At 45.2% G+C, this 27,506-nt stretch overlaps 1 protein-coding gene across 2 annotated transcripts in view; it reads right to left on the reverse strand.

Annotated features, from left to right (window-relative positions):
• Positions 1-27,506, reverse strand: part of LOC140717318 (ras-related protein Rab-7b-like) — a 54,375-nt gene that overhangs the window by 22,718 nt on the left and 4,151 nt on the right. For both annotated transcript variants that reach the window (XM_073030791.1, XM_073030792.1), the window contains exons 2-5: positions 25,602-25,663; positions 15,571-15,697; positions 13,921-14,139; positions 1,536-1,661 (exon numbers count right to left, since the gene is read on the reverse strand). In XM_073030791.1, coding sequence (XP_072886892.1) covers positions 1,536-1,661; positions 13,921-14,139; positions 15,571-15,697; positions 25,602-25,654 — 525 coding nt within the window. In that variant the 5' untranslated portion in view covers positions 25,655-25,663. The remainder of the gene's footprint in view (positions 1-1,535; positions 1,662-13,920; positions 14,140-15,570; positions 15,698-25,601; positions 25,664-27,506) is intronic.

Raw genomic sequence — 27,506 nt, forward strand, 5'->3', positions numbered from 1 at the left:
GGTTTGGAGTGGGAGACCCATCTCAATCTCACGGGTTTAGTGGGACCTGAGTCTGTATTGCCTAGACTTACACACACACAGAGTTTATATATGTTAGTTAAATTAACAATGCTGCAAAAACAGAAATAATAAGTGAGGTAGTGTTCATGGGTTCAATGCATAGATACACAGACACACACACAGAAACATGCAGACAGACACACAATTGTATGCATAAAACTGACTAATTTAAGTTGCGATATAGTGTTAGTCACATTGCTGTGTTAATCTGATGTTTAACATGGAGACTGAGATGACATGTTCCTAATTGGTTCTCTGATCTGTAAAATATCCGGCACTGTGAGACCGTAATAACACTGACAGGAGACTGAGCCTGGGAGTCAGCAGACAAGACCAGGCAGACCAATAAAGGACAGGTGAGTTCACACAGACAATGTCTGTCTTTGCTGCATTAATTAGCACAGATTTCTCCAGAGCCATGGTCCACAGACAGTGATTCCCTTCTCCTGCTGTCTTGAACCTTCTCCAAAATAACCTCCAGAAGTTAGTGACCCCGACAATGATTACAGAGGAAGATACCCTTCCGCTGCTGAACACGCTGAACAGAAATTGGAAAATTAAGAAGGTTTATTACTGTTACAGATCCCGAGGTACAGTGAAAAACTTTGATTTGCACACCTTCCTGACAGAATATTTCATCACATCAGCACATTGAGGTATTACAGGGGTAAAGAGATAACAGAATAAAGTGTTCCAGTTTCAAAGAAAGTGCAGAGTGGCCCAGGGCCTTCATAAGGTAGATAGTGAAGTCAAGAATTCATCTTATCATACGAGGTCTGTTCGATTGAATCATAGAGTAACACAGGAAAGAAACAAGCCCTTCAGCCCAAATGTCCGTACTGACCACTCTCAGTTTAAACCGATGCCCTCTAGCTGTTGATTCCTCAACCCTGATTAAAAAAACTCTGCACATTCACCCTATCTACACCCCTCTTCCTGCCTCGGAACCCCTTCACTTCACTGCCCCTGTCGCTGGACTATTTCTATTAAAGTATTGCTTGAAATCTTGTGTCCTATCCCACTGCGTGTTTTCTAAGGACCAAGACAGTCCTTAAAAGGGTAAAAGTGGTATCTCAGAGCATTCAACACAAGAGATTCTGCCCGTGCTGGAAACCCAAAGCAAGACACACAAAATGCTGGAGGAGCTCAGCAGGTCAGGCTGCATCAACGAAGAGGATTAAACCATCAACATTTCAGGCTGAGACCCTTCACCAAGGCCGGAAAGGAAGCTTGGGTGTTATTCTTGACTTTGATGTGAATTTTAAATCCCACAGAAAGAAAATGAACAGAGCAGCACTTCTACAGTGAAGAACTATTGCAAAGATACCGTCCACTTCAGTCACATAATGATGCTGAGAAAACAAACTCACATCTTTACATCGAACAGACTGGATTGCTGTAATGCACATTTTACTGGCCTTCCAAAGCAATCGATTGACAAGCCAGAACCATCAGAAGCCAAATGGGTCCAGTACCTGTGATAGAGCAACCTGGGTGATCCTCTCGAAGGCCTTGTCCACGTTTGTGCCCTCTTTGGCACTCACTTCATAGTAAGGGATGTTTCGAGCATTGCACCAGGCTTCTGCATCTTCACTTGTAACCTGCGGGAAGCAAGAGGGAGACCAGAAGTGATCGCAAGCGTTTGCACTGGTGTCGAGTCAACATCATCCACTGCTCAAAAACTTAATGGAAACACAACATTGCTTTTCTCTTGTGACCTCATCAGAGCTTTCCCGCAGCCCATTCCGAAGGTGGTAGTGCCTCATAACATCACCCTTTAATGGATATCCTGTGATATGTTTGCACCGGAGGGAGTGCTGAGGATATTCACAAGGATCGTTTTCAGAAGGAGAGGTCGGCTATTTTAGAGGGTGCTACTGAAGCGTAGCAGTTAGCGTAACGATTGTGCGGGCCAGCGATCCTGCTGCTGTTTGTAAAGAGTTTATACAAACGGGTTTCCTTCGGTTGCTCCAGTTTCCTCCCACATTCCAAAGATGGGGATTGGCAAGCTGAGAGCATTCTTTGTTGGCACCAGAGACGCGGGCTGCCCCAACACGTCTTCAGGTTGACACAAACTGTGCATTTCGATGTACGTGACAAATAAAGCTCATCTTTAATCTTTAAAGATTCCCCGTCCCGTTCCAATGTGTCCATCCATGGCCCCCTCTTGTGCCACAATGAGGCCACCCTCAGGGTGGTGGAGCAACATCTTATATTCCAGCTGGTTACTTTCCGATCTGATGGTATGAATAGCGATTTCTCCTTTCAGTGAACAAATCTCCCCCCTACTATTCCCTACTCGGACCTTTTACATCCCCTGGGTCCCCTCCTCCTCCCCTTTCTCCTACTGTCCACTCTCCTCTCCTATCAGATTCTTTCTTCTCCAGCCCTTGACCTTTGCTACCTACCTGGCTTCGCTTATTACCTTCCAGTTAACCTCTCTCTCCTCCCCCCACCTTTTAATTCAGGCATCTTCCCCCTTCCTTCTCAGTCCTGAAAAAGGGTCTCAGCTCTTATATAGAAGCAACAAGCCTGGGTGTTATCCTTGACTCAGATTTAAATCCCAAATAAAGAAAGTGACCAGAGCAGAAATATTGCAAAGGTATGTCCGTTTCTGTCATAAAGATGCTGAAAAACTAATTCATGCCTCAATATATCGAATAGATTAGATTACAGCACTTTACATTGTCCTTCCAAAACCATCTATTGACAAGCTTTGTCTCATCAGAGCATCGCAGCTAGACTTTTAACAAAAGCTAGGATAAGGGAGCATATCACACCCATTGTAACTACTCTGCATTGGCTTCCTGTACCTTTTAGACTTGATTTTAAATGTCCCTTACTTGTTTTTAAAGCTCTTAATGGAATGGGACCGGAGCACATCACAGAAACGCTATTGTTTTATAACCTTGCTCGAGCTCTCAGGTCGTCTTCCGCCGGTCTCTTAAATTTAAACAATCTCCTTCAAAAGATAATTGGGGGGGTCGGCTTTTCTGAGCTACGCTCCTAAACTGTGGAATTCAATACCTAAAACTATAAGGAAGGCAGACTCCGTTGACATTTTAAACACCAGCTCAAAACCTATTTATTTAGCCTTGCTTTTAACTAACATCTTTTTGTCTTTCATTTTCACGTTTGAACGTTATCCCATTGGAAAGCACTTTGAACTACATCATCTGGGTGAAAAGTGCTCCATAAATTAAGTTTATTATTATTATTAAATATACTGTACTAAGATCAAGGTAGATTGATTTCTGGATGGTATAAGAGATGGGGCCCATGGAGAGAGGGGAGGGAAGTGAACTTGGATCAATCAGCCAGAATGGGTGGATGTCTGTGAGGTCCTTTGCAACACCCCCTGACCCCCCACTCAAGATCCACTCCAGGACCGTGCTTTTACTCAATAGCACTTGTCTCTCTCTGAAAGGTCAAGTCAACCTTTTTTTTCATTACAGTGCTCTGCATACATCTTAGGCACATTATATAATTAGGGTGACCAAGACTTTTGCACAGTACTGGAAATGGTAATAAGGTTTGCTCCCTGATTACCTCAATGCCTTTTTTTGCTTTTTGTTAGGGAGTATTCTGGAGTTACGTGAATATACCAGATATTAATTCAAGCAAGAACTCGTCTTCAGTTCTTAATGTACATTGTAAATTGCAAGCAGAAAACTGACCTTACAGTATTCTGCAAAAGTCTTATGCACCCTAGCTATATATAGGTGCCTAAGATTTTGGCAGTACTGAATTCAAAGTCAAGGTGGATTGATTTTTAGATGGTATAAGAGATGAAGCCCATGAAGAGAGGTGAAGAAAGTGAACCTGGAACTAATATCAATCCAAAGACCAAAAGAATAAACAACTGTTTGTGGATTTCAGAGAGGAAAAGACGAGGGAACACACATCAGCCAGAAGGGATCAGAAGTGGACAGAATGAGCAATTTCAGGTACCTGGGTGTCAATATCTCTGAGGATCTAACCTGGACCCAACATATCGATGCAGCTACAAAGAAGACACTGCAGTGGCTACATTTCATTAGTAGTTTGAGGAGGTTTGGCACGTCACCAAAGACACTCGCAGATATACCATGGAGAGCATTCTAACCGGCTGCATCACTGTCTGGTATAGAGTGGGGGGGGGGGGGGGGGGGGGTCTACTGCATAGAATCGAAATAAGCTGCGGGGAGTTGTAAACCTAGTCAGCTCCGTCATAAACAAGAGAAAACCTGCAGATGCTGGAAGTCCAACCAAAACACACAAAATGCTGGAGGAACTCAGCAGGCCAGGCAGCATCAATGGAAAACAGTAAACAGTCATCACGTCGTTTCGGGCCGAGACCCTTCAGCAGGACTGTCATCATCAGCTCCGTCATGGGCACCAGCCTCCCTAGTATCCAGGACATCTTCAAGGAGTGATGCTTCAGAAGGGCAGCAACCATCGTTTAGGACCCTCCTCACTCAGGACATGCCTTGTTCTCATTGTGACCATCAAGGAGGAGTTACAGGAGTCTGAAGGTGTACACTCAACAATTCAGGAACAGCTTCTTCCCCACTGCCCCATCAGATTTCTGAATTGACATTGAACATACGAACACTACCCCTCTACTTTTTTCATTTCTAGTTTTGCATTACTAATTTAATTTAACTATATAAAATATAATGACTGTAATTTATGTTTTTTTCCATTATTACGTATTGCATTGTCCTGCTGCTGCAATCAATGAATTTCACGGTATATGCCGGTGATATTAAACCTGATTCTGATTCTGGTTCAGGCAGAAAGGGGTGGATGTGTGTAAGGTCCAGTGTACCCCCTCCCCTCGACTTCCAATCCAACACCATGCTTTTGCTCACCTGCACTCCTCTCTCTCCACAAGGCCAAGTCAACCTTCTTTTCAATAAAGCAACAACACACACAAAACGCTACGGGAACTCAGCAGGTCAGGCAGCATCTATAGAGGGAAATAAACTGAAGACCCTTCATCAGGGCTCAATAATCCTCCCTCAAAGCATTCTCGTATGCGTGTCACAGACGTGCCTTTACCTTTCTCTGGCCAATATTAATGCAAGTATTTGCATGAGTTTGTAAGAATGAATCGGAACAAATGCGTCCAAGGGAAAGGATGAGTAAAAGCTGTAATAGTGCTACTCTAACCATGCCACCGTACAGCACTGAAACAAATCCTTCGGCCCACCATGTCTGTGTCAGACCCATCTAGCGGAGCACTTAAATCTCCAAGTAGAAAGCATGGAGCCAAGTGCTGCTGGATGGAATTAGAACAGCCACAGGGACTAAGTCTTGGTTAACGGGATTACTGCACAGGATAGATGAGTACTTTACAGTTGGAAGTTCAAAATTATCAAAGTACGTATATGTCACCATATACAGCACTGCGATTCATTTTCTTGCAGGCATTCACGGTAACCACATGCAGCACAAGAGAATCAGTGAAAGACCACACTCAGTAGGATGGACGAATATGCAAACGACAACAAGCTGTGCAGCTACAAATGAGAAAATAATAATAATAAATAATCAATGAATATCGAGGACATGAGATGAAGAGTCCTTGAAAGTGAGTCCATAACTTGTGGGGACAGTTCAGTGATGGGGTGAGTGAAGTTATCCCCTCTGGTTCAACAGCCTGATGGCTGAAGGGTAATAACCGTTCCTGAACCTGGTGGTGTGGGTCTTGAGGCTCCTGTACCTTCTTCCTGATGGCAGCAGCGAGAAGAAAGCGTGTCCTGTGTGGTGGGGGGTCCCTGATGATGGATGCTTCTTTCCTGTGACAGCGCTCCGTGTAGCTGTGCTCAACGGTGGGGAGGGATTTACCCGTGATGCACTGGGCCGTATCCACTATTTTTCGTAGGATTTTCTGTTCAAGGACATTGCTGTTTCCATACCAGGCCGTGATGCAACCAGTCAGACTCTCTACCTCACATCTATAGAAGTTTGTCAAAGTTTTACATGTCATGCTGAATCATCACTAACTTCTAAAACTTGATGGTTTGCGAGAATAAGGTGGGCTGAGTGGCCTGCCTTGTGCTGTATGATTGTATGAACCTATCAGATGGTAAACCTTCCCCACTCCTCCACCAGATCCTGCCCATCGTCTCCGGGCAGTCTGGCAAGAGAGGGATTTCTCTCTGTGATGTAAGACTGGGAACCTCTGAGGTGGCCCTTGTCCGCCATCTGCTGGTCGAGTTAAGAAGTGCGGAGGAGGAACACCATGATTTTGATCCCCATTCACTGCTTATTCAGATTGTCACCGTCCCAGACTGTTGAATGAATAACTCGTCCAGCTTATAGTCTCAATGGCTGGGTTGGTCACATGAATGGGGGAACTACAGCTTTGTGGAGAAATTAGACTATAGAGCTAAGAAGTGCAAGGAGAGTAACTAGAGTGTGGAATATGGAACAGTACAGCACAGTACAGGCCCTTTGGCCCATCATGTTATGCCAACTGTTTAATCTGCTCTAAGATCAAGCTAACCCTTCCCTCCTCCCTATTGCTCCATTTTTCTATCATCCATGTAACTATCTAAGAGTCTTTTGAACATCTAATATTTCTGCCTTGACCACCACCCCTCGCGCTCGACAGAGAAACTACTTATACATTTAAGTCAAGTCACTTTTTATTGTCATTTCGACCACAACTGCTGGTACAGTACACAGTAAAAATGAGACAATGTTTTTCAGCACCATGGTGTTACATGACACAGTACAAAAACTACACTGAACTACGTAAAAAACACAGAGAAAAAACTACTCTAGACTACAGACCTACCCAGGACTGCACAAAGTGCACAAAACAGTGCAGGCATTACAATAAATAATAAACAGGACAGTAGAGGGCAGTAAGTTAGTGTCAGTCCAGGCTCTAGGTATTGAGGAGTCTGATAGCTTGGGGGAAGAAACTGTTATATAGTCTGGTCATGAGAGCCCGAATGCTTCGGTGCCTTTTCCCAGACGGCAGGAGGGAGAAGAGTTTGTGTAAGGGGTGCGTGGGGTCCTGTTTGCTTTGCAGATGCAGTGTGTAGTGTAAATGTCTGTAATGGCGGGAAGAGAGACCCTGATGATCTTCTCAGCTGACCTCACTATCTGCTGCAGGGTCTTGCGATCCGAGATGGTGCAATTTCCAAACCAGGCAGTGATGCAGCTGCTCAGGATGCCCTTAATACAACCCCTGAAGAATGTGATGAGGATGGGGGGTGGGAGATGAGCTTTCCTCAGCCTTCGCAGAAAGTAGAGACGCTACTGGGCTTTCTTTGCTATGGAGCTGGTGTTGAGGGGCCAGGTGAGATTCTCCGCCAGGTGAACACCAAAAAATCCAAAAGTTATGAATCACTTCTACATAAAGAGGGTGACAGGAACTTGGAGCTCCACGATCTATGATCATCTTGAACAGATCTCTCATACACTAAAAGATGAACACTTGAACAAAATTCAGAGTAAATTTATTATCGAAGTACATACAGTACAGGCATACAGTATGTCACCAAATACAACCCTAAGACTCATTTCCTTGTGGGCACACTCAGCAACCCTATAGAATAGTAACTATAACAGAATCAATAACCAGGGCATTTAACAAGAGCGTGGGAGACAACAAACTGTGCAAATGCAAAAAGAAGAAACAATGATCGTAAATAAATAAGCGATAAATATTGAGAATATGAAATGAAGAGACCTTGAATGTGAGTCCATTGGTTTTGGGAATAATTGAGTGATAGGGTAAGTGACGTTGAGTGAAGTTATTCCCTTTGTTCAAGAGCCTGATGGTTGAGGGATAATAACTGTTCCTGAACCTGGTCGTGCGAGTCCGAAGGCTCTTGTACCTTCTTCCTAATGGCAGCAGTGAGAAGAGAGCATGTTCTGGGCCTATCAAACTAACAATCATACGATGCCTCAATCTACCTCATCATCTACTTTTAGTTCCCTTGTATACTTGCACTTCACTTTCTCTGATACAGCAACACCACACTCCACACTCTGTTTCCTTTTTGCTTCCTTGATCTGAGGCATGATCTGTCTGGATGCCACACAGAACAAGGGCTTTTCACTCTCTCTCAGCTCTTGTGGCAATACCAAATACCAAGTCAATCTTTGACATTTACTTCTCAGATTGCTAGATTTTCATTAACCAAGTGCGTAAAGGAATGCGGGGAAAGGACAGACCCCTGGAGTCAGCCGTGAACGTGAAGGATCCTCTGTGTTACAGTGTAACAAAGGGAATTCAATGAGGTCGCGGTGCTTGGAACTGCTGAAGTGTGAAACGAAGTACTCACTGCCCTCTTCAGTTCATGAGCATCCACAATGATTGACAGAGGGGATTGGTGCAGGAGAGAGGGAAAACCGTCTCCCAACAGGGGCCGGGAAAGGGGCTTGTGCTGTTGCTATTGGTGTTGCTTGTGTTGTTCCGCTGAATGTGGTCGGCACGCTATGTGGTTGCCGGAGTGGCAGTCCGGGCTGCCCCCAGCACACCCTTGGGTGTGTTGGTTATTCATGCAAATAATGTCTTTACACTTTGTAACTTCAAAACCTTGCACTAATCCAAAGGAAGACGTGGAAGTCCGGGAACACAGGTCTAACCTTATGCTTACTTTAAGTGAGGCGGGCACATATCACGCAGTAGTGTGATGGTGTATGCAATTCATATGTTTATACTGTACATGTAACCCATAATTAATTATTCAAAAGAATTAGAATACTTAATCAACCAATATATAAGACCATAAGATATAGGAGCTGAAGTAGGCCATTCAGCCGATCGGGTCTTCTCCACCATTCAGTCATGGACGGATCCAATTCTTCCAGTCATCCCCACCCCCTGCCTTCTCCCCATACCCTTTGATGCCCTGGCTAATCAAGAACCGATCTATCTCTGCCTCAAATACACCCAATGACTTGGCCTCCACAGCCGCTCGTGGCAACAAATTCCACAGATTTACCACCCTCTGACTAAAGTAATTTCTCCACATCTCAGATCTAAAAGGACGTCCTTCAATCCTGAAGTCATGCCCTCTTGTCCTAGAATCCCCTACCATGGGAAATAACCTTGCCATATCTAATCTGTTCAGGCCTTTTAACATTTGGAATGTTTCTATGAGTTCCCCCCCCCATATACATATATCCTCATAGATATATATTGAGTGGTTAACGAACCCCATCTGCCCAGAGCAGCTGGTTTTAAGGTGCCAGTGGCCCGCCTTTGCCCCTTCTCCTGTCAGTGAGAACAGCTCTGCCGGGCATAAGAACTATGCCACACGTGAAGGCCAGGAGTTGGACTTGGTTGTCAGAGGCTGTTTGAGATGCACGCCATGCAGAGCATTTGTTTAGCAGTGGGAGCTCGTCCCCACTACCACCCGTCAGCTATGACTACCCTTGGAGAGGGAAAACTCCGATTTCAAACCTCCGCTGCCTTGCGGCTATACCCGCTCACGGGAAAGGCGTTGGGAGTAAACCCCCGAGGAAAAATCCGGAGTCGGAGTCCCGAAGGCGGATGACTGCTGTACCCAGCACCGGCACGGCAACTCCTGTGATGCTGCTGGCACCAAACTGTATCGACTTCCGTCGTTCCTTTGGATCTGTCATCAGCATGGAGAGGGGGGTCCCACTGCATGGGCAACAGACGGATCCCCATATCAACTCTGCCCTGGCTTGCGCTCTGGAGAAGCCACTCCCAGTGACTACCAGAGGCACAGTACTCATGGTCGACCACGACCGACGGAGGCCACGATATATTGAGTAATACATAGAAGATTACTGAAATTTTAAATACACAACAGATGCATTTCACTGTACATTGTTAGTTTATTCATTTATTTGGAGATACTGCTCAGTAATAGGCCCTTCAGCCCAACAAGCCCATGCTGCCCATTTATACCCATGTGGCCAATTATAATGATCCAATTGTTGAGACATTGAAGCTAAATTTTGTTCCAAAGTTGCAATTTTTCGGTCTCTTTGCCGAGTACCCTCGTCAAGTTCTTGCTGCAGTTCAACTTCACGTTTAAGCGATCTAAAGTTATCCTCGACCATCTTTAAAACTCCTTCAAACACGGCAAATTCTTGAGTAAGTTTATCATCTATAAGTTTCCACATTGCTTCCAAAGTTAACGGAGGCTGCTTAGATTGTTTAGAATCACCATCTTATTTTTCCCATTAGGATCGAAATCTTTCCCCGCTTTTTTTTTTGCTTCTCGTGATCTGGTATTCATTTCCAGCGAATTAACGTCAAAGTCCAAAACTATGTCTATAACATAAACCTTCCGGTGTAGGTATAAAAGAGAGTAAATAGGGGTGGCTATAGGTAGTAAAAGTAAAGGGAATGGAGCGAAGCCAGATTAGATCTCACTCCATGAGCCCCACCTGGAGACCTCCCCCATGTGGCCAATTAACCCACTAACCTTTCTGGTATGTGGGGGGAGACCAGAGCACCCGGAGGAAACACACACAGTCACAGATTAGTATGAAGACTAATAGCTAAGATTAAAAGCTAAGATGAATATTAGTTTTATTTATGTATATCAAAGCACCGAAATAAGCCCACTGTGACAATGACCAGCGCAGTCCAAGGACCATGCTGCGCAGTCCGTAAGCATTGCCTCACTTCCGGTACCAACGGAGCACGTCCACAACTCACTAACCCAAACCTGTAAGTCGCTGGACTGTGGGAGGACACTGGAGCACCCAGAGGAAACCCGCACAGTCATGGGGAGAATGTAAAAACTACTTACAGACAGTGGCGGGAACTGAACCCCAATCGCCAACCAGTGGCGCTGTAGAGCGATACGCTAACTGCTATGCTACTGTGCCACTCGTGGTAGGCTCACCCCCATCTTTTATCATATCAGCGGTCCATTTAGGAGTCTAAGATTCCATCTGGGTAGCCTCCAACCTGATGATATGAGTATTGATTTCTTCTTCCGGTAAAAAAAAATACCCTGCCTCTCCCCTCTTCTTCTGTTCCCTACTATGGCCTCTTACCTCTTCTCATTGGCCCTCAGCTCCCCCTGAATCTCCTCCTCATTCCGTTTCTCCCATGGTCCACTCTCTTCTCCTATCAGATTCCTTCTTCTCCAGCCCTTGACCTTTCCCACCCACCTAGCTTCACCTTTCACCTTTCAGGTTACCCTCCTTTCCCTTCGCTCACCTTTTTACTCTGGCATCTTTCCCCCTTCCCATTCAGTCCTGAAGTGTGAAGTGTGGCCAAGTGGTTAAGGTGTTGGACTAGCGGTCTGAAGGTCGTGAGTTCAAGCCCCAGCCGAGGCAGCGTGTTGTGTCCCTCAGCAAGGCACTTAACCACACATTGCTCCAGACCACCCAGCTGAAAATAGGTACTGGCAAAATGCTGGAGGTTAACCTCACGATAGACTGGCGTCCTATCCGGGGAGGGAGTCTCACACTCTCAGTCACTTCATGCCACGGAAGCCAGCGTAAGCACTGGCCTTTAATTAACTTTAACTTTCAGTCCTGAAGAAGGGTCTCTGCCTGAAGTGTCGACTGTTTACTCATTTCTGCAGACGCTGCTTGACCTGTTGAGTTCCTCTAGCACCGTGTGTGTGTTTTGCTTTGGATTTCCAGCATCTGCAGAATTTCCTGTGTTTTGGGTAGAAGCTGTCCTTGAACCTGTGCCGTACATTCTCAGGATTTTACACAGCAAACTTGAGATCACTTGTCTGATCAGACCAGAACAATGTTCAAATTGGTTGCAAATTGATAAGGGAAGGAAAAGATAGGTATCTGGGGAAGGAACAGGGAGATAGGCCTGACCTTCACGAAAAGCAGGTACAAACACAATGGGCTGAATAGCCTGCTGGTCTCATGTCTGGCTACTGGAGTCATTGTCATAGAAAAGTACACCACACAAACAGGCCCTCTGGCCCATCTATTCCACATGCTGTACCATTTAAACTTCCTACTCCTATCAACCTGCTCTGGGACTATAGCCTTCCAATTCCCTACTATCCATGTACTTATCCAAACTTCTCTTAAACGTTGAAGTTGAGTTTGCACGCACCACTTGTGTGGGCAGCTCATTCCACACTCTCTCCATCCTCTCAGTGAAGAATTTTCCCCTTAAACTTCACACTCTTAACCCATAGACCTCCAGCTGTAGACACACCCAACCTCAGTGGAAAAAGCCTGCTCACATTCACCCTATCTATACCCCTCATAATTTTGTATACCTCCATCAACTCTGCCCTGTGTTCCATGGAATAAAGTCCTAACCTTACAGAGGACTTTATTCCTACAGTCAGACTTCTGAGCCAGTCACCTCTCTTACAACCCCTTCCCTGTGGTGCTGCCCTGTTCCTGGACTGTTAATTCTACTTCTTCAGTTATTGGCATTTAGCCTTTCTCTTCACAACACCTCAGTCTGCAGTAAAACACTTCACACCACCTCAGTCCGTAATACAACACTTCACACCACCCCAGTCTGAAATACTGTACAACACTTTGTGTTGTTCTGTGCTTGCCAGTCTATCTCTGCGGAAATTTTTACCCTGTCGCTATTTGGTATCTGTGTATACTAGGTTGAGTGAGCCACAGAGCTTTTCTCTTTTGGAGAGAAGGATGATTTTGGACAACTTGATAGAGGTGTGTCAGATAACAAGAGGTACAGATCGAGTGGATAACCAGGGACTCTTTCCTTCTGAGAGAAATGCCTAATACGAGGGGTTATAATTTTAAGGAGATTGTTTGACAGCATAGGGGACGATGCCTGTCAGAGGCAGGTTTTTTTTTGACAGAGAGTGGAGGGTACGTGGAACGTCCTACTGGAGGCAGCGACATTTGGGATGTTTACTGTAGATAGGCAGATGCGTGATAGAGAAATGGAGGACAATGTTGGAGAGAAGGGCTACATTTATTTGGAGTCAATTAAAATGGTGGCAAAGCATCATGGGCCGAAGGGCCTGTACTGTACCACTCCATGTTGTAGGTTCTGGGTTTCATTTACTCTGTGAACTTCACATGAGCAAAGTTCAACGTCCAAATAAAATTATTATCAAAGTATATATTGTCACCATATACTACCCTAAGATTCATTTTCTTGCAGGCATTTACAGGGAAATAAACACTATAGAACTCATGAAAAACTGTGCAGTAAAGACTGACAAATAACCAATATGCAAAAGATGACAAATTATGTAAATAAGACATAAATAATACCGACAGCATGAGTCGTAGAGTCCTTGAAAGTGAGTTTGTAGTCCAATCACAAAAAAGAGAACATCTGTAGATGTTGGAAATCGCAGCAACACACACAAAATGCTGGAGGTACTCAGCAGGCCAGGCAGCATCTATGGAAAAGAGTACAGTCGACTGTTTGCAGACTGTCCCCAGAGAGTTGTGGGGGTCTGGAATGCACTGCCTCGGAAGGCAGTGGAGGCCAATTCTCTGGATGCTTTCAAGAAAGAGCTAGATAGGTATCTTATGGATAGGGGAATCAAGGGATATGGGGACAAGGCAGGAACTGGGTATTGATAGTGGATGATCAGTCATGATCTCAGAATGGCGGTGCAGGCTCGAAGGGCCGAATGGTCTACTTCTGCACCTATTGTCTATTGACATTTCAGGCCGAGGCCCTTCAGCAGGATGGGTACTGTTGAAGGGTCTTAGCCTGAAACGTCGACTGTACTCTTTTCTGTAAGTGAGTTTGCAGGTTGTGGAATCAAGTCAGAGTTGAGGTGAGTGAAGTTATACACACTGGTTCAGGACCCTCATGGTTGAAGGTTAATAACCTGGTGGTGTGGGACCTAAGGCTCCTGTACCTTCTGCCTGAAAGCAGTCATGACAGGAGCCACTTCACTGCACCCTGCTGTATGACAATAAGGTGGCCTGAGTCAGACTTACCTCCCTGTCTTGTTCTTCGTCGATTTTGTTGCCCAGAACGATGAAAGGAAACTCCTCCTGGCCTGCCGGCACTCTGGCCAATATCTCATTCCTCCAGCCCTCCATGGCGTAGAAGGAGTCGCGGTCAGTCACAGCAAACGTGAGCACGCAGCCATCCGATCCTTTGAAGAAGGTGGACACCAAGGCTTTGAATCGCTCTTGACCACCCGTGTCCCAGATCTGCGTGGGGCGAACGCAAGGACATAAGAATCTGGAGCAGGAGTCGGCCAACCACATACTCACTTGTCAAGGACTCGGTTGATCGTCCACCCTATACTCAAAAGTTTCGGAACAGCTTCTTCCTCTCTGCCATCAGATACCTGATGGACCATGAACCCTTCTTCGCTATCCTGCTTTTGACAATTGATTTTTGTAACCTGTGTACATTGCAGTGTAGCACTGCCAAAGGACAACAGACTGCATGACACATGTCCCTGATAATAAACCCGATTCTGGTTCTAACTGTTCAGACAGCTTCTTCTCCTCCACTATAAGGTCCATAAACCCAAGAACACGACCTCACTATTTTGCTCTTTTTGCACTATTATTTATTTATACAGTGTATATATTCTTATTGTAATTTATACTTTTTTCTTCCTGATTTACACAGTACCGTTGCCACAGAACAGCAGATTTCAGAACAGACGTCAGTGACGATCAGCCTGATTCGAATTTTGATATCATGCACAGTCTCCAGTCTGCAAACAGAGCTGCTGCCTCACAGCTTCAGACCTGGTTCAATCCTGACTTTGGGTGACGTCCCTATTTCACCCAGTCTCTCCGGTATCCCCCCACATGCCGAAGATGACAGAACCCACAGGTCACCGCTATTGAGTGTGTCCGTCTTTGTTTAGGTATTGGCTTTCATAAAACCTATTGCACTTCTTTATTTTCCTGTAAATGGCTGCATGTCCAACACCACTACCCTCCTTGTGCTTCTTAAGTGATGCTATCGTACCCGCCTCAACCACTTCCTCTGGCAGCTCGTTTCATATCCTGACCACCCCCTGCGTGTAAAACGTCAGGCCTCACATAACTTCAGCGAGCTTCACCCCAACCGCATCTTCAGTAAATGACGCCTCAAGAAGGCAGCGTCCATCATTAAGAACCCCCACCATCCAGGACATGCCCTCTTCTCATTACTAATGTCAGGGAGGAGACACAGGAGCCCGAAGACACACACTCAGAAACAGCTTCTCCCCCTCCACCATCAGATTTCTGAATGGACAATGAACCTCTTTTTGCATTACTTATTTATTGTTATAGATTTCTTATTGCAACTTATAATATCTATTTTTATATTTTGCACTGTATTGCTGCTGTAAAGCAATAAATTCCAAGACAATATGTCAGTGATAATAAACTTGATTCAGATTCAATTCTTTTAAATCTTTCCCCTCTCACCCTAAACCTATAACCCCTAGTTTTGGTCTCCCTACCCTGGGGATAAGACTGTTATCATCCAACTTATCGACACCACTCAGAATTTTAAGCATGATGGCGATTATGATGACATTCCACGTGATAGCGACAAACCTATTACCAATCCCATAACCGTATCCACCTCTGCACGGACAGTCCCACCTGGTAGGGCAGGTCGCTTCTCCTCACCTGCAGCTTTACGGCCACGTTATCCACTGTGACGTGCTTCGTGAGGATACTCACTCCAATGGTCGTCTGGTACTCATCTCGGAATCTGTTGTTGACATACCGGTTTAGGAGAGCCGTTTTACCCACGCTGCAATGAAGGGACCAGATGAAAGACCATAAACATGGGAGCAGAATTAGGTCATTCAGCCCATCATTTCTGTTCCACTATTCCAACATGGCCAATTTAGCTTCCCCCTCAACCCATCTCCTGTCTCATTCCGGGCCTCCTTTGATGCCCTTACTAACAAGAACCTATCAACCTCCGCTTTAACTATACCTCATGACCTAGCCTCCACAGCCATGAATTCCACAGATTCAACACCCTCTGCTAAAGAAGTCTCTCATGATCTTTGTTCTAACTGGAGATCCTTCTATTCAGAGGCTGTGCCCACCAGTCCTCGACTCTCCCACATTTTCTCCACGTCCACTCTGTCTTAGCCAACCAAAGCTGGACGGGCTGGGGCTGATTTCCCTGGAGTGAAGGAGACCGAGGGGTGAATTTGCTGTGACTGTGAACAAAGTCATTGGAAAGACACAGAAGCTAGTGGATATAAAAGTCTTTATTCAGCAAAAGACGCAGGCATCGTACTCGAGACACTCTTGGAAGCAGAGGCCTGCCTGATCCAATATTACGTGACATTTTTATATGCTACAGATCGAAGGTAACAGCAGGACAATTCTATAGTTACAATGTATCTACAATGCTTCCTTTGGATTACATATAATTTTCAAATACCTCCACCTTCACACCACCATTCCAGACACCCAAGATGAATGTTAATCCCCGCTGACAATGCAGCTGCATTCATACACATGCAGACATCTCAGGTGAATGGGTGTTCCCTGTTTTGCAATCAAAACCAGTCCGCAGCTCCAGGAAGGCCAATGTTCAGAGTTGCATTTTAAATTCAATATACAATCCATATTCCAGTCTGAAGATTAGCTGCTGTTACAAATAGCATTCGCTATACAACTCATGAATATGCCCTAACAGACTTAGAGGTTTATAAAATCATGGGGAGTATAGGTAAGGCAGAATGATCACAGTCTTTTTGTCAGGGTAGAGCACATCCACAGCTTTAAGGTGAGTGGGAAGGTTCAAAGGTTCACAGAGGGCTCTGGGTATATGGAACAAGCTGCTGAGGCAGGTACCTAACAACATCTAAAAAAAACATTTGATCGGCTACATGGATAGGCAAATTTGGAGGGCTATGGGCCAAAAGCAGTCAAACAGGACTAGCTCAAGAAGACACCGTGGTCAGTATGATGAGCTGTGCTGAAGAGCCTGTTTCTGTGCTGTGACTCTCGGCAGCGTCCAACCTCGACCAAGGGAGCGTTGGTTGGTTTGCCTTTATAATAGGTGACGTGAAGTTGCATCCCTTGCATTGTGATTGTTATACAGCACAGAAACAGGCCCTTCAGCCCAACCTGTCCATTCTGACTGAGGTCATTTAATATAGTCCCATTTGGCTCATATCCTTCTAAAACCAGAGGTTCCCAATCATCTTTATGCCATGGACCAATACCATTAAGAGAAGGGTCCATGGACCTCAGGTTGGCAGCCCCTGCTCTAAACTTTTCTATCTCTGTTTGACTGAAAGTTTAGGAGGTGGTAGAATCTTGCTCAGTGCGCAACAGAGCACTGGTTATGCAATGGGTTCAGTTGATTAATTTGAATAACCATATAACAATTACAGCACGGAAACAGGCCATCTCGGCCCTTCTAGTCCGTGCTGACGCTTACTCTCACCTAGTCCCACTGGCCCGCACTCAGCCCATAATCCTCCATTCCTTTCCTGTCCATATACCTATCCAAATTTACTTTAAAGGACAATACCGAAGCTTCCTCTACCACTTCTACTGGAAGCTCATTCCACACAGCTACCACTCTCTGAGTAAAGAAATTCCCCCTCGTGTTACCCTTAAACTTTTGCCCCTTAACTCTCAACTCATGTCCTCTTGTTTGAATCTCCCCTACTCTCAATGGAAAAAGCCTATCGACATCAACTCGATCTATCCCCCTCATTATTTTAAATATCTCTATCAAGTCCTCCCTCAACCTTCTACACTCCAAAGAATAAAGACCTAACTTGTTCAACCTTTCCCTGTAACTTAGGTGCTGAAACCCAGGTAACGTTCTAGAAAATCTCCTCTGTACTCTCTCTATTTTGTTGATATCTTTCCTATAATTCGGTGACCAGAACTGTACACAATACTCCAAATTCGGCCTTACCGATGCCTTGTACAATTTTAACATTACATCCCAACTCCTATACTCAATAATTTCTCTACAAACGCGCTGTCTAAAAAAGTTCTATTATAAATCTGAGGGACATAACAGACCACAGATGCAGTAATCTGGAGTCAAAATAAGAAACTTCTGAGCTATTCCGCATGTCAGGCAGCATTGTGGAGGGAATATGAAGGTGATCCACTTTCATACAGACCTTTCATGGACATGGAGGGTCTTTGGAACTTTGCTTAATGTCAAGACAATCTCATCTTTACATGCAATCCTATTGGTGCCAGTGTAGCTTCCCCACCACTTACTAGCCCTAATTTTCAGAATGTGGGAATGTGATGGCATTGAGTTCCCTGCCTGCAAAGCCTAAATTCAAACGAAGATTTTTAAGCCCTAGACATATAGATTGAGAGGCGGGTTGGAGATGTGTCTCTGCCAAAGGAGGTGTGAGGCACTCTTTTCCTCCGTCAGCCTGCAGGTCACCTTGGGCAAGGTGCAGCACCTGCTCAGCACCCCCACCCCCAGAATCAAGATCTCATGAACAGGAGGTGGATGGTCATACGAGCAGCTGGTGCATATCACAAGTCCTGGTTATGTGACCACTGACGCCAGGCAGACAATCTCTGAAGAGTATTGATAATGGCTGGGGTCACCCGTCTTGTAACGACACTGCCCAGAGGAAGGCAATGGCAAACTACTTCTGTAGAAAACTTTACCAAGAACAATCATGGTCACGGAAAGACCATGATTGCCTATGTCATAGACACGGCACATAATGATGATGATACATATAGGTATCTACGGGTACCCTCACTACATGGAGTTATACTGTATCCACCTGCTTTTCAAGGACCAGCTTACTTCCCTAACTGCTGCGGTGCAGTCTAGCTGCCAATACCCTCTGCTTGAGCAATAGATCCCCTCCCCCCACAAACAAGCAGAAACTTGCAGGTAACAAAGTAGTTTAAGCACAATTTATTTTATTTTTAATGATACACATAAATTTAGACAAATATTTCTTAACAGACATTTAACACACACTGGGGGTTTCTAATTTATAGGAAATTTCCAAATTACAAAAGATTTACAAACTACAAACAATTTCCAAAACACAGGTACAATTCTTACAAATTAGAAGAACACACCAACAGGTTTCAGATGAACACGTCGTCTGTCGCAGAAACCGAAGGTTGAGGAATGAACTCTAGTTCTTCTTTCTGCCACCCTGTCACCCTTCTTGTCATTCCTAACAATCCCCAGAGTCTGTGATATTTATATTAGTTTCTACCAACCGACATGTAACCACGTGAGTGTGATGCTGTTACTGCCCAGGGTGTTTCGGAGTTCAAGTACAGTGTCATTCTGTAAGGAGTCTCAGTACACCCCCCCCCCCCCCCCCCCCCCCGTGGAATGTGTGGGTCTCCTCTCACAGTCCAAAGACATACTGGCTAGGTTAATTGGTTATTGTAAATTATCCTATTGATTAGGCTAGGGTTAATCGTGTTTCTCGGGGGGGTGCTGGAGTGTATGGCTCAAAGAGCCTACTCTGTGCTCGATCACTAAAAAAAAATTGAAATGTAAAAACAATAATAATCTGCATGTGATTTTTCCCAGATACTGTTGCTTTGCTGGGACAAAGTAACTCACGCAGATGGTCTTAAAAGCTTCTGGCGACAGAGATTCCAAACATCCACAATTCATGCTGGTGAGGGCTACCCGAGTACACAAACATCCCAGTTTGTAACCATGTTTGATGTTCGAAGTGACATAACCCCATTGCCTTGCGTTTGACCAAGGTAGACAAGAAGTCCCTTAGCCACTTCCCTTTGCAAAGCAAACATCTTAGCAGAGAGCCACCTACTGCCGGCTATCAGTGTGCATTCTATAACACTGTTTTCAGGGCTGTGCATCCAACTTCAAAGAGATTGCTGCTTGTAATTTATGTTAAGGATTCAGATTCAGTTTATTGTCATTTAGAAACCACAAATGCAATGCAGTTCAAAAAATGAGACAACGTTCCTCCGGGATGATATCACAAAAGCCCATGACAAAACAGACTACACCAGAAAATCCACATAACGTTTGGCAATCCCCAATCCAGAATCCGGAGAGGCTGCTGCATATTAATATCACGCTACCGTCTTAGCGCGTTCCCCAGAAAGGAGCTCCAAATCCACCAGACAAAACAAGACCAAAAACTAAAGCTACAAGACCTGCACAAAACCACGTAGTTACAACAGTGCAAACAATAGCATAATTAATTTAAAAAAACCAGACCATGGGCACAGTAAAAATAGTCCAAAGATGTTAAAAGACTATAAAAATGTTAATGACTACAAAGATGTTAAAAGGACTGGAGGCTAGTTCTTGTTTACAATGAAAAGCTGAGCAAAGAATAATGACTGAAAGTGTAACTTTATCACCACTAACTCTGACCCTTTGGAAAGGTCATGCAGTTATGCTAGAAAGCTGAGGTCAGCAATAAGCCTTTCAGTCCCAGGAAAGTGAACAAACACCCAAAACGGTAGGAAACCGGAGCACCCGGAACAAACCCACGAGGTCACGTCGAGAACGTACAACTCCTCGCAGGCAGCAGTGGGAATTAAACCTGCATCACTGCCACTGTAAAGCATCACATCAACTGCTACACTACCATGCTGCCCCCCCCCCCCCCCCCGTCTGGGCCATGCCATCTTCCCACAACTACCAAGAGGCAGGAGGTACAGAAGCCTGAAGTCTCACTCCGCCAGGTCCAAGAACAGCTACTTCCCTTCAACTACTTGTTTCTTGAACTAACCGGAACGACCCTAATCACTACGGTTCCAGCAGCACCATGACCACTTTCGATCACTTTGCACTAAAATGGACCGAGTACTAGTTGTTTTCTTTCTTAAAGAAGTTGTGTGTTACTTGTTAATTTTCTTGTGGACGTTGTGTATCCGAAGCTCCTTGCCTGTGACCCTACCGCTGCAAGCAAGTGTTTCATTGCGCCTGTGTATACATACGTACACACATCTATTTATTGACTGATCGAGACACTGCACAGAATAGGGCCTACCAGACCTTCGAGCCACACCATCTTGCATTCCCCCCAATCTAACCCGAACCCAATCTAAACGTGGGACAATTTACAAAGACTAATTAGCTCAGCAAGTGGTATGCCTTTGGACTGTGGGAGGAAACCAGAGCACCCGGGGGAATCCCATGCGTTCCACCAGAAGGATGCGCAGGCTCCTTACCGACAATGTCGAAATTGAACTCTGACCTCCAACGCCCCAAGCTGTGATGCTGTCACACTAACCGCTACACTGCCACGGCACCTCACACATGTACTTGTGCATATGACAATAAACTCGATTTTGACTTTGAATAAGGAGGGGAATAGACAATAGACAATAGGTGCAGGAGTAGGCCATTCAGCCCTTCGAGCCAGCACCGCCATTCAACGTGATCATGGCTGATCATCCACAATCAGTACCCCATTCCTGCCTTCTCCTCATATCCCTTGTCTCCACTATCTTTAAGAGCTCTATCTCACTCTTTCTTGAAAGCATCCAGAGAATTGGCCTCCACTGCCTTCTGAGGCAGAGCATTCAATAGATCCACAACTCTCTGGGTGAAAAAGTTTTTCCTCAACTCCGTTCTAAATGGCCTACCCCTTATTCTTAAACTGTGGCCTCTGGTTCTGGACTTCCCCCAACATCGGGAACATGTTTCCTGCCCCTATTTGTACGAATAGCAAAAGGGAACTCCAGACAGCAGGGGCACCCAGCACAGGGGCTCAGCAAAGCAGCTTTCTACTCTGTACTTGAACAACGCCAGCTGTTCCAACATCATAACACACACAAAATGCCGGAGGTCAGGGAGCACCTATGGAAATGAATAAGCAGTGAATGTTTTAAGCCGAGACCCTGGGAAGGAAAGGGTTAGGCACAACACACACACAGTTCGATTCAATGCTCCCCAGTGTGCATTACTAAGAGCGGCCTGCAGGTGGCAGCTTTGTCTGATGACTCACAACAGTTCCCCCCCGTTTGCTGCCCGATTCATCTTCTTTAAATATTACCCTCTTTTCTGTTCTTAATTGTACTTATGGAGCAGGTTGACATTTCTCAGTTGGGCTGATTTTGAAATTAGGAGGAGGATCGGGATTGTTAAATGCGCGTTCGAGCAAGATACTTAAGACTAACATAATTTCCATGGGTAATAACAGTGTGGCGGTGCTACTTTCATTCCACACTAACACACGGAAGCGAATGGTAGACGACATCAAAGCAAAACGAGGGAAGACTCAAAGCTGCAGAAATGTGTTTTTTTTTTAGAAGAATATTGTGAAAGGGCAGAGTAACAAATGCAGAAGTGTTGTGAAAATGCGGAATAAGGAGAGACCTGATATCATCAATCAGGAAACGGCAGCTGGAATTTCTGGGACTATCTACCGAGGAATCTTGTAGTTACGGGAAAAGGTGATGGAAGGAAAAGTCGCGGTCAACAGTACATGACATTCAAGGGTTACATCAAGTAATAGACAGGCAAAAGTTTCGAACAGTTTATTACAACTTCTCAGATTAAAGACAGCTGAAAGACCCTGATCGCCCACGTCACGCGTCACGGCACATAATGATGATAATGACTTGTATTTGGACTTTTTAATTTGGATTCGAATAATTTGTTTGGCAAAATTGAGATATTCAGTTTCTTTAAAAACAAACTTTCGGTTTGCGTGCTGAATTAGAACTGACTTGTTAATTTTGATAAACAACACCCGTAAAATGCTGAATATCTTTACTAACCCTCAACCCGCTCCATTTCTCTCCACTGATTAACATTTTCCATTACACGACCACCGCCACGTGGTCACATGGAGGTTCAACCTCTGTCTGCGCTTTTCCAACACAGAAGCGGAATGCGTGGTTTGACACACTTGCATTCAGGATAGTGCAAATATTACACCTTCAGTGGCCGGGGTTCAATTTCCGCCACTGTCTGTGTCCGGAGTTTGGCTGTTCCCCCCGTGACTTCTGGGTGCTCCGGATGCTCCCCACATTCCGCATTCGGATTCAGCTTCCAAGGATGAGTTAGTAAGCTGTGAGCACACTATGTTGCCTGGTGAAACTTGTGGGCTGCCCCCAGCACGTCCTGAGGCTGTGCTGGTTACTGACACAAAAAACAGTGCATTCCACTGTATCTTTCCACGTTCAAGTGACTAATCTTCATCTTGGGTTCACCCACCCCACAAGAGAGCCTGCCGGAGGAAGTGATTGAGGAGGGTACGCTCCCAATACTTAAAAGGTATTTGGACAGGTACATGGAGAGGAAAAGTTTTGAGTGAGATGGCTCAAATGCAGGCAAATAGGACTAGCTGGAGAAGACACATTGGTCAGTATGGATGAGTTCGGCTGAAGGCCTGTTTCCATTCTCTGACCCTACGATTTGAATTGTAATGAGCAGAGACACAGTGAAATGTCTCTAGATTAAGCCAAACTGTACAACTGAGGCTATATACTCAGTGGCTGCTTTATTAAGTACCTCCTGTACCTAATAAAACTGTCGCAGAGCAGTTTGAGGTCTTCTGCTGCTGTGGCCTATCCAAAGTTAAAGAGGTTCAAAGTAAATTTCTTATCAAAGTACATATATATCACCATAAGACGTAGGAGCAGAATTAGGCCATTTGGCCCTTCGAGTCTCCTCCGCCGTTCAATCATGGCTGATCCATTTTTTTCTCTTCTTCAACCCCAGTTCCCGGCCTTCTCCCCGTAACCTTTGATGCCATGTCCAATCAAGAACCTGTCAATCTCTGCCTTAAATACACCCAGCGATCTGACCTCCACAGATGCACGAGGCAACAAATTTCACAAATTTACCATGTACAACCCTTAGATTCTTTTTTTTTTAATTACTGAGATACAGCCCGGAATAGGCGCTACCAGCCCTCTGAGCCACGCATCCAGCAATCCCTCACTTTAATGCTAGCCTAATCACAGGGACAATTTACAATGACCAATTAACCTATCAGCCAGTCACCTTTGGACTATGGAGCATGGGGAGAACAAACAAACTCTTCACAGTTAGCGGTGGGAATTGAACCTGGGTTGCCTGCACTGCAAAGCATTGTGCTACCACACCACCCTTTTCTTGTGGGCATACTCAATAAATCCATAACAAAGTATAATCATAATAGAGTCAATGAAAGACTGCACCAACCGGCTATTCAGCCAGTGTGCACAAACTACAACAAGCTGCAAATACCAAAAGAAAGAGATTATAATAGTTATGATAATAAATAAATAAACAACAGATATTGAGAACACAAGATGAAGAGTGCTTGAAATTGAGTCTATAGGCTGTGGAACATTTCAGAGATGGGGCAAGTGAAGTTGAGCAGTTATCCCCTTTGGTTCTAGAGTGTGAGAGTTGAGGGTTAATAATTGCACCTGAACCTGGTGGTGTTAGCCCCAAGGCTCCTGTACCTTCTTCCTGTGAGAACAGAGCATGATGTGGGTGGTGAGGGACCCCGATGATGGATGCTGCTTTCCGACAACAACGCTCCATCTAGATGTGCTCAATGGTTGTGAGGGCTTTACCTGTGATGGACTGGGCGGTATCCATTACTTTTTGTAGGCTTTTCCATTCCAGGGTAATGGTGTTTCCATACCAGGCAGTCATATATACTCTCCACCACATCGATAAAAGTTAGTCGAAGTTTTAGATGTCATGCTGAATCTCTGCAAACTCCTGAAGAATTAGAGGCACTGGTGTGCTTTCTTCATAATTGTACTTATGGGCTGGGCCCAGGACAGGTCCTCAGAAATAACAACGCTGAGGAATTTAAAGTTGTTGACCCTCTCCAGCTCCGGTCCTCTGATGAGGTCTGGCTCTTGGACCTTCAGTTTCCTCTTTCTGAACTCAATAACCAGTTCCTTGGTCTTGCTGACATTAAGTGAGAGGTTGCCATTATGACACCACTCTGCCAGATTTTCAGTCTCCCTCCTATGTCACATCTTTGATTTAGACTATGATAGTGGTGTTGTCAGTACCCCTGAATATGGCATTGGAGCTGTGCATGGCCACTTCAAGGTTAAATGTCTTGTGCATTCAGAGATGCTCTTCTGCACACTATTGTTGTAACATGTGGCTATTTAAGTTATTCTCACCTTCCTGTAAACTTGAACCAATCTGACCATCTCCTTTGACCTCCCTCGTTAACAAGGCACTTTTGCACTCAAAAATGCTGCTCACTGAATGCTTTTGTTTCTTGCTCCATTCTCTGTAAATTCTAGAGACTGTTGTGCGTGGAAATCCCAGGAGATCAGCAGTTTCTGAGATACTCAAACCACCCCGTCTGGCACCAACAATCATTCCATGGTCAAAGTCACTTAGATTCCTTCCCCCCTTCTGATGTTTGGTCTGAACCTCTTGACCATGTCTACATGCTTTCACGCATTGAGTTGCTGCCACGTGATTGGCTGATTAGATGTTTGCATCAATGAGTAGGTGTACAGATGTAGACACTGAATGTAAACTGCATGCTAACTCTGTGTGAATTACAAGGCTGATTGTTTGTGCTTGAACATTTTACCAATTAACTGTTGCTGCATTCATCTTCCCATGATGTTGTCTTAAAATTGCTTTTCGTTTATGCAATACCCACCCCCCCCCCAATCCCCTTCTCCTTGTCACGGCCTTCCCCAAATTTCCCTGGAATACCTCCACAGGAAAGTGGGTAAGAAAAGATAAATTTGCTACTCACTCCACAGAGCCAATGATGATTATTTTCAGGTTCACAGTTCTGTTGGTGCTCATCTAGGGTATCTGCAAAACAAACAGAGGGGGCTGTTTCAGCGGCGTGAACATCACAGAAGACCAGCAGAGTTATCTGCTCGTTACACAGCGAGCGCTATGCGGTAAGGGCCCTTCTCATAACGTGAAGCAGCCAGGTGAGGCCGCGCTTCACCTGTGAGTCCGTCAGGTTTGTCTACTCTGCGGCCTTCTCTAACCAGTGAGGCTCAGCCTAGATCGGCGGACCACTTCGCCAAACACCTTCACTCCGTCAATCACAAAACTCAGGATTTCCTGGTGGCTACTCATTCCCATTCCCATTCCAGCATTTAGGTCCATGGACTCCTCTCCTGCCACGATGAGGCCACTCTCCGCTTGGAAGATGAACACCTCATGTTCCATCTGGGTAGCTTCCAACCTGATGGCAGGAACATCGATTTCTTTAACCTCTGATAATTTTTCCTGCCCACCTCCCCATCCTCTCCTTTTTGCACTCCACATTTCCCTCTCATCCCTTTGCTTCTCCTCACACGCCTATCAATGCCCTCCAGTGCCCCCCTCCTCCATTTCTCCCACAGTCCACTCTCCTATCAGATTACTCCTTCTTCAGCCCTTTAGTTCTTCCACCTATCACCTCCCAGCTTCTTACTCAACACACCCCCCACCTACTTACTACCTCACTTGGTCTCACCTAATAGCTATCAGCTTGTACTCCTCCCCCTCCCCACACAAGCTTATTCTGGCTTCTTCCTGCTTCCTTTCCAGTCCTGAAGAAGGACCTCGGCCCAAAACATTATCTGCTTTTCCCTCTCCATAGATGCTGCCCGATCTGCTGAGTTCCTCCAGCCCGTTGGGTGTGTTGCTCTGGATTTCCAGCATCTGCAGAATCTCGTGTCAATATTTGATGTAACGTCACGATGACGTTATCAGCTCCTGGTGTGCTGTGGGACCATGCTGCCTACAGTGTAGAATAGGCCACACAATAGCATAGTGGCTAGCTGATTGCTTTAAAGCCACAGTGATCAGGCCACTGTCAAAGGTTATTGGGAGAAGACAGGAGAATGGGGTTGAGAGGGATAATGTCATAGAATCATAGAAAAGTACAGCACAACGACAGACCCTTTGGCCTATTTAGGCTGTGCCTAACAATCCAAGCTGCCTAGTCCCATCAACCTGCACCCAACCCATGGCAACCTATCCATGTACCTATCCAAACTTCTCTTAAACGTTGAAATCCAGCTCACATGCACCACTTGTGCTGGCAGCAGTGCCGGATTAACCTAGTAGCAAAAGTAGCATATGCTACGGCCCCCGCATTTTCCAGGTCTCCGCCCGCACTAAATGCTTGCAAGCTGCAGTCTGGTGAAATCGGCATCTCACGACGATCTGGCAACGCTGTTGTTTTCGTGTCGGGGGAGCTGCATGCTGCGCGGTATGTGTGCGCGGGCGTGTGTTGGCTCCTTGCTGTGTCGTGGTGACCTATGTGCTCCCAAGCCGCTGCAGCGTGCGACAAGGGATGTGCAACCCGACAGTTTTATGTGACCCAGTTCATGATTCCTCATTGTTTTCCTGATTTTAGGTGGTCCGAACCAGCACAGGAACGCACAAGATCAGATTAGACTGTGAGTTTCAACCTGAAATGAGTTTCAATAAGCAACTAAACAGATCATTTTCATAACACTATTCCTAGTTGGTTGTTGAGTGCATGTGATCCACACGCACTCATAGCCACAACAGTCACATAAACTTGTTATTGTTCACTAGTCTTTGTTGATACTGCTACTTAGCTTTTGTAACATAAACTATTTGTTTTTAAATGCATATTTCATTTGCATTGGTGAATGGTCAGACAATCTAGATGATTGTGATCGTGAAT

The sequence above is a fragment of the Hemitrygon akajei genome, chromosome 27 (assembly GCF_048418815.1).
Source record: "Hemitrygon akajei chromosome 27, sHemAka1.3, whole genome shotgun sequence".
Taxonomy (NCBI): domain Eukaryota; kingdom Metazoa; phylum Chordata; class Chondrichthyes; order Myliobatiformes; family Dasyatidae; genus Hemitrygon; species Hemitrygon akajei.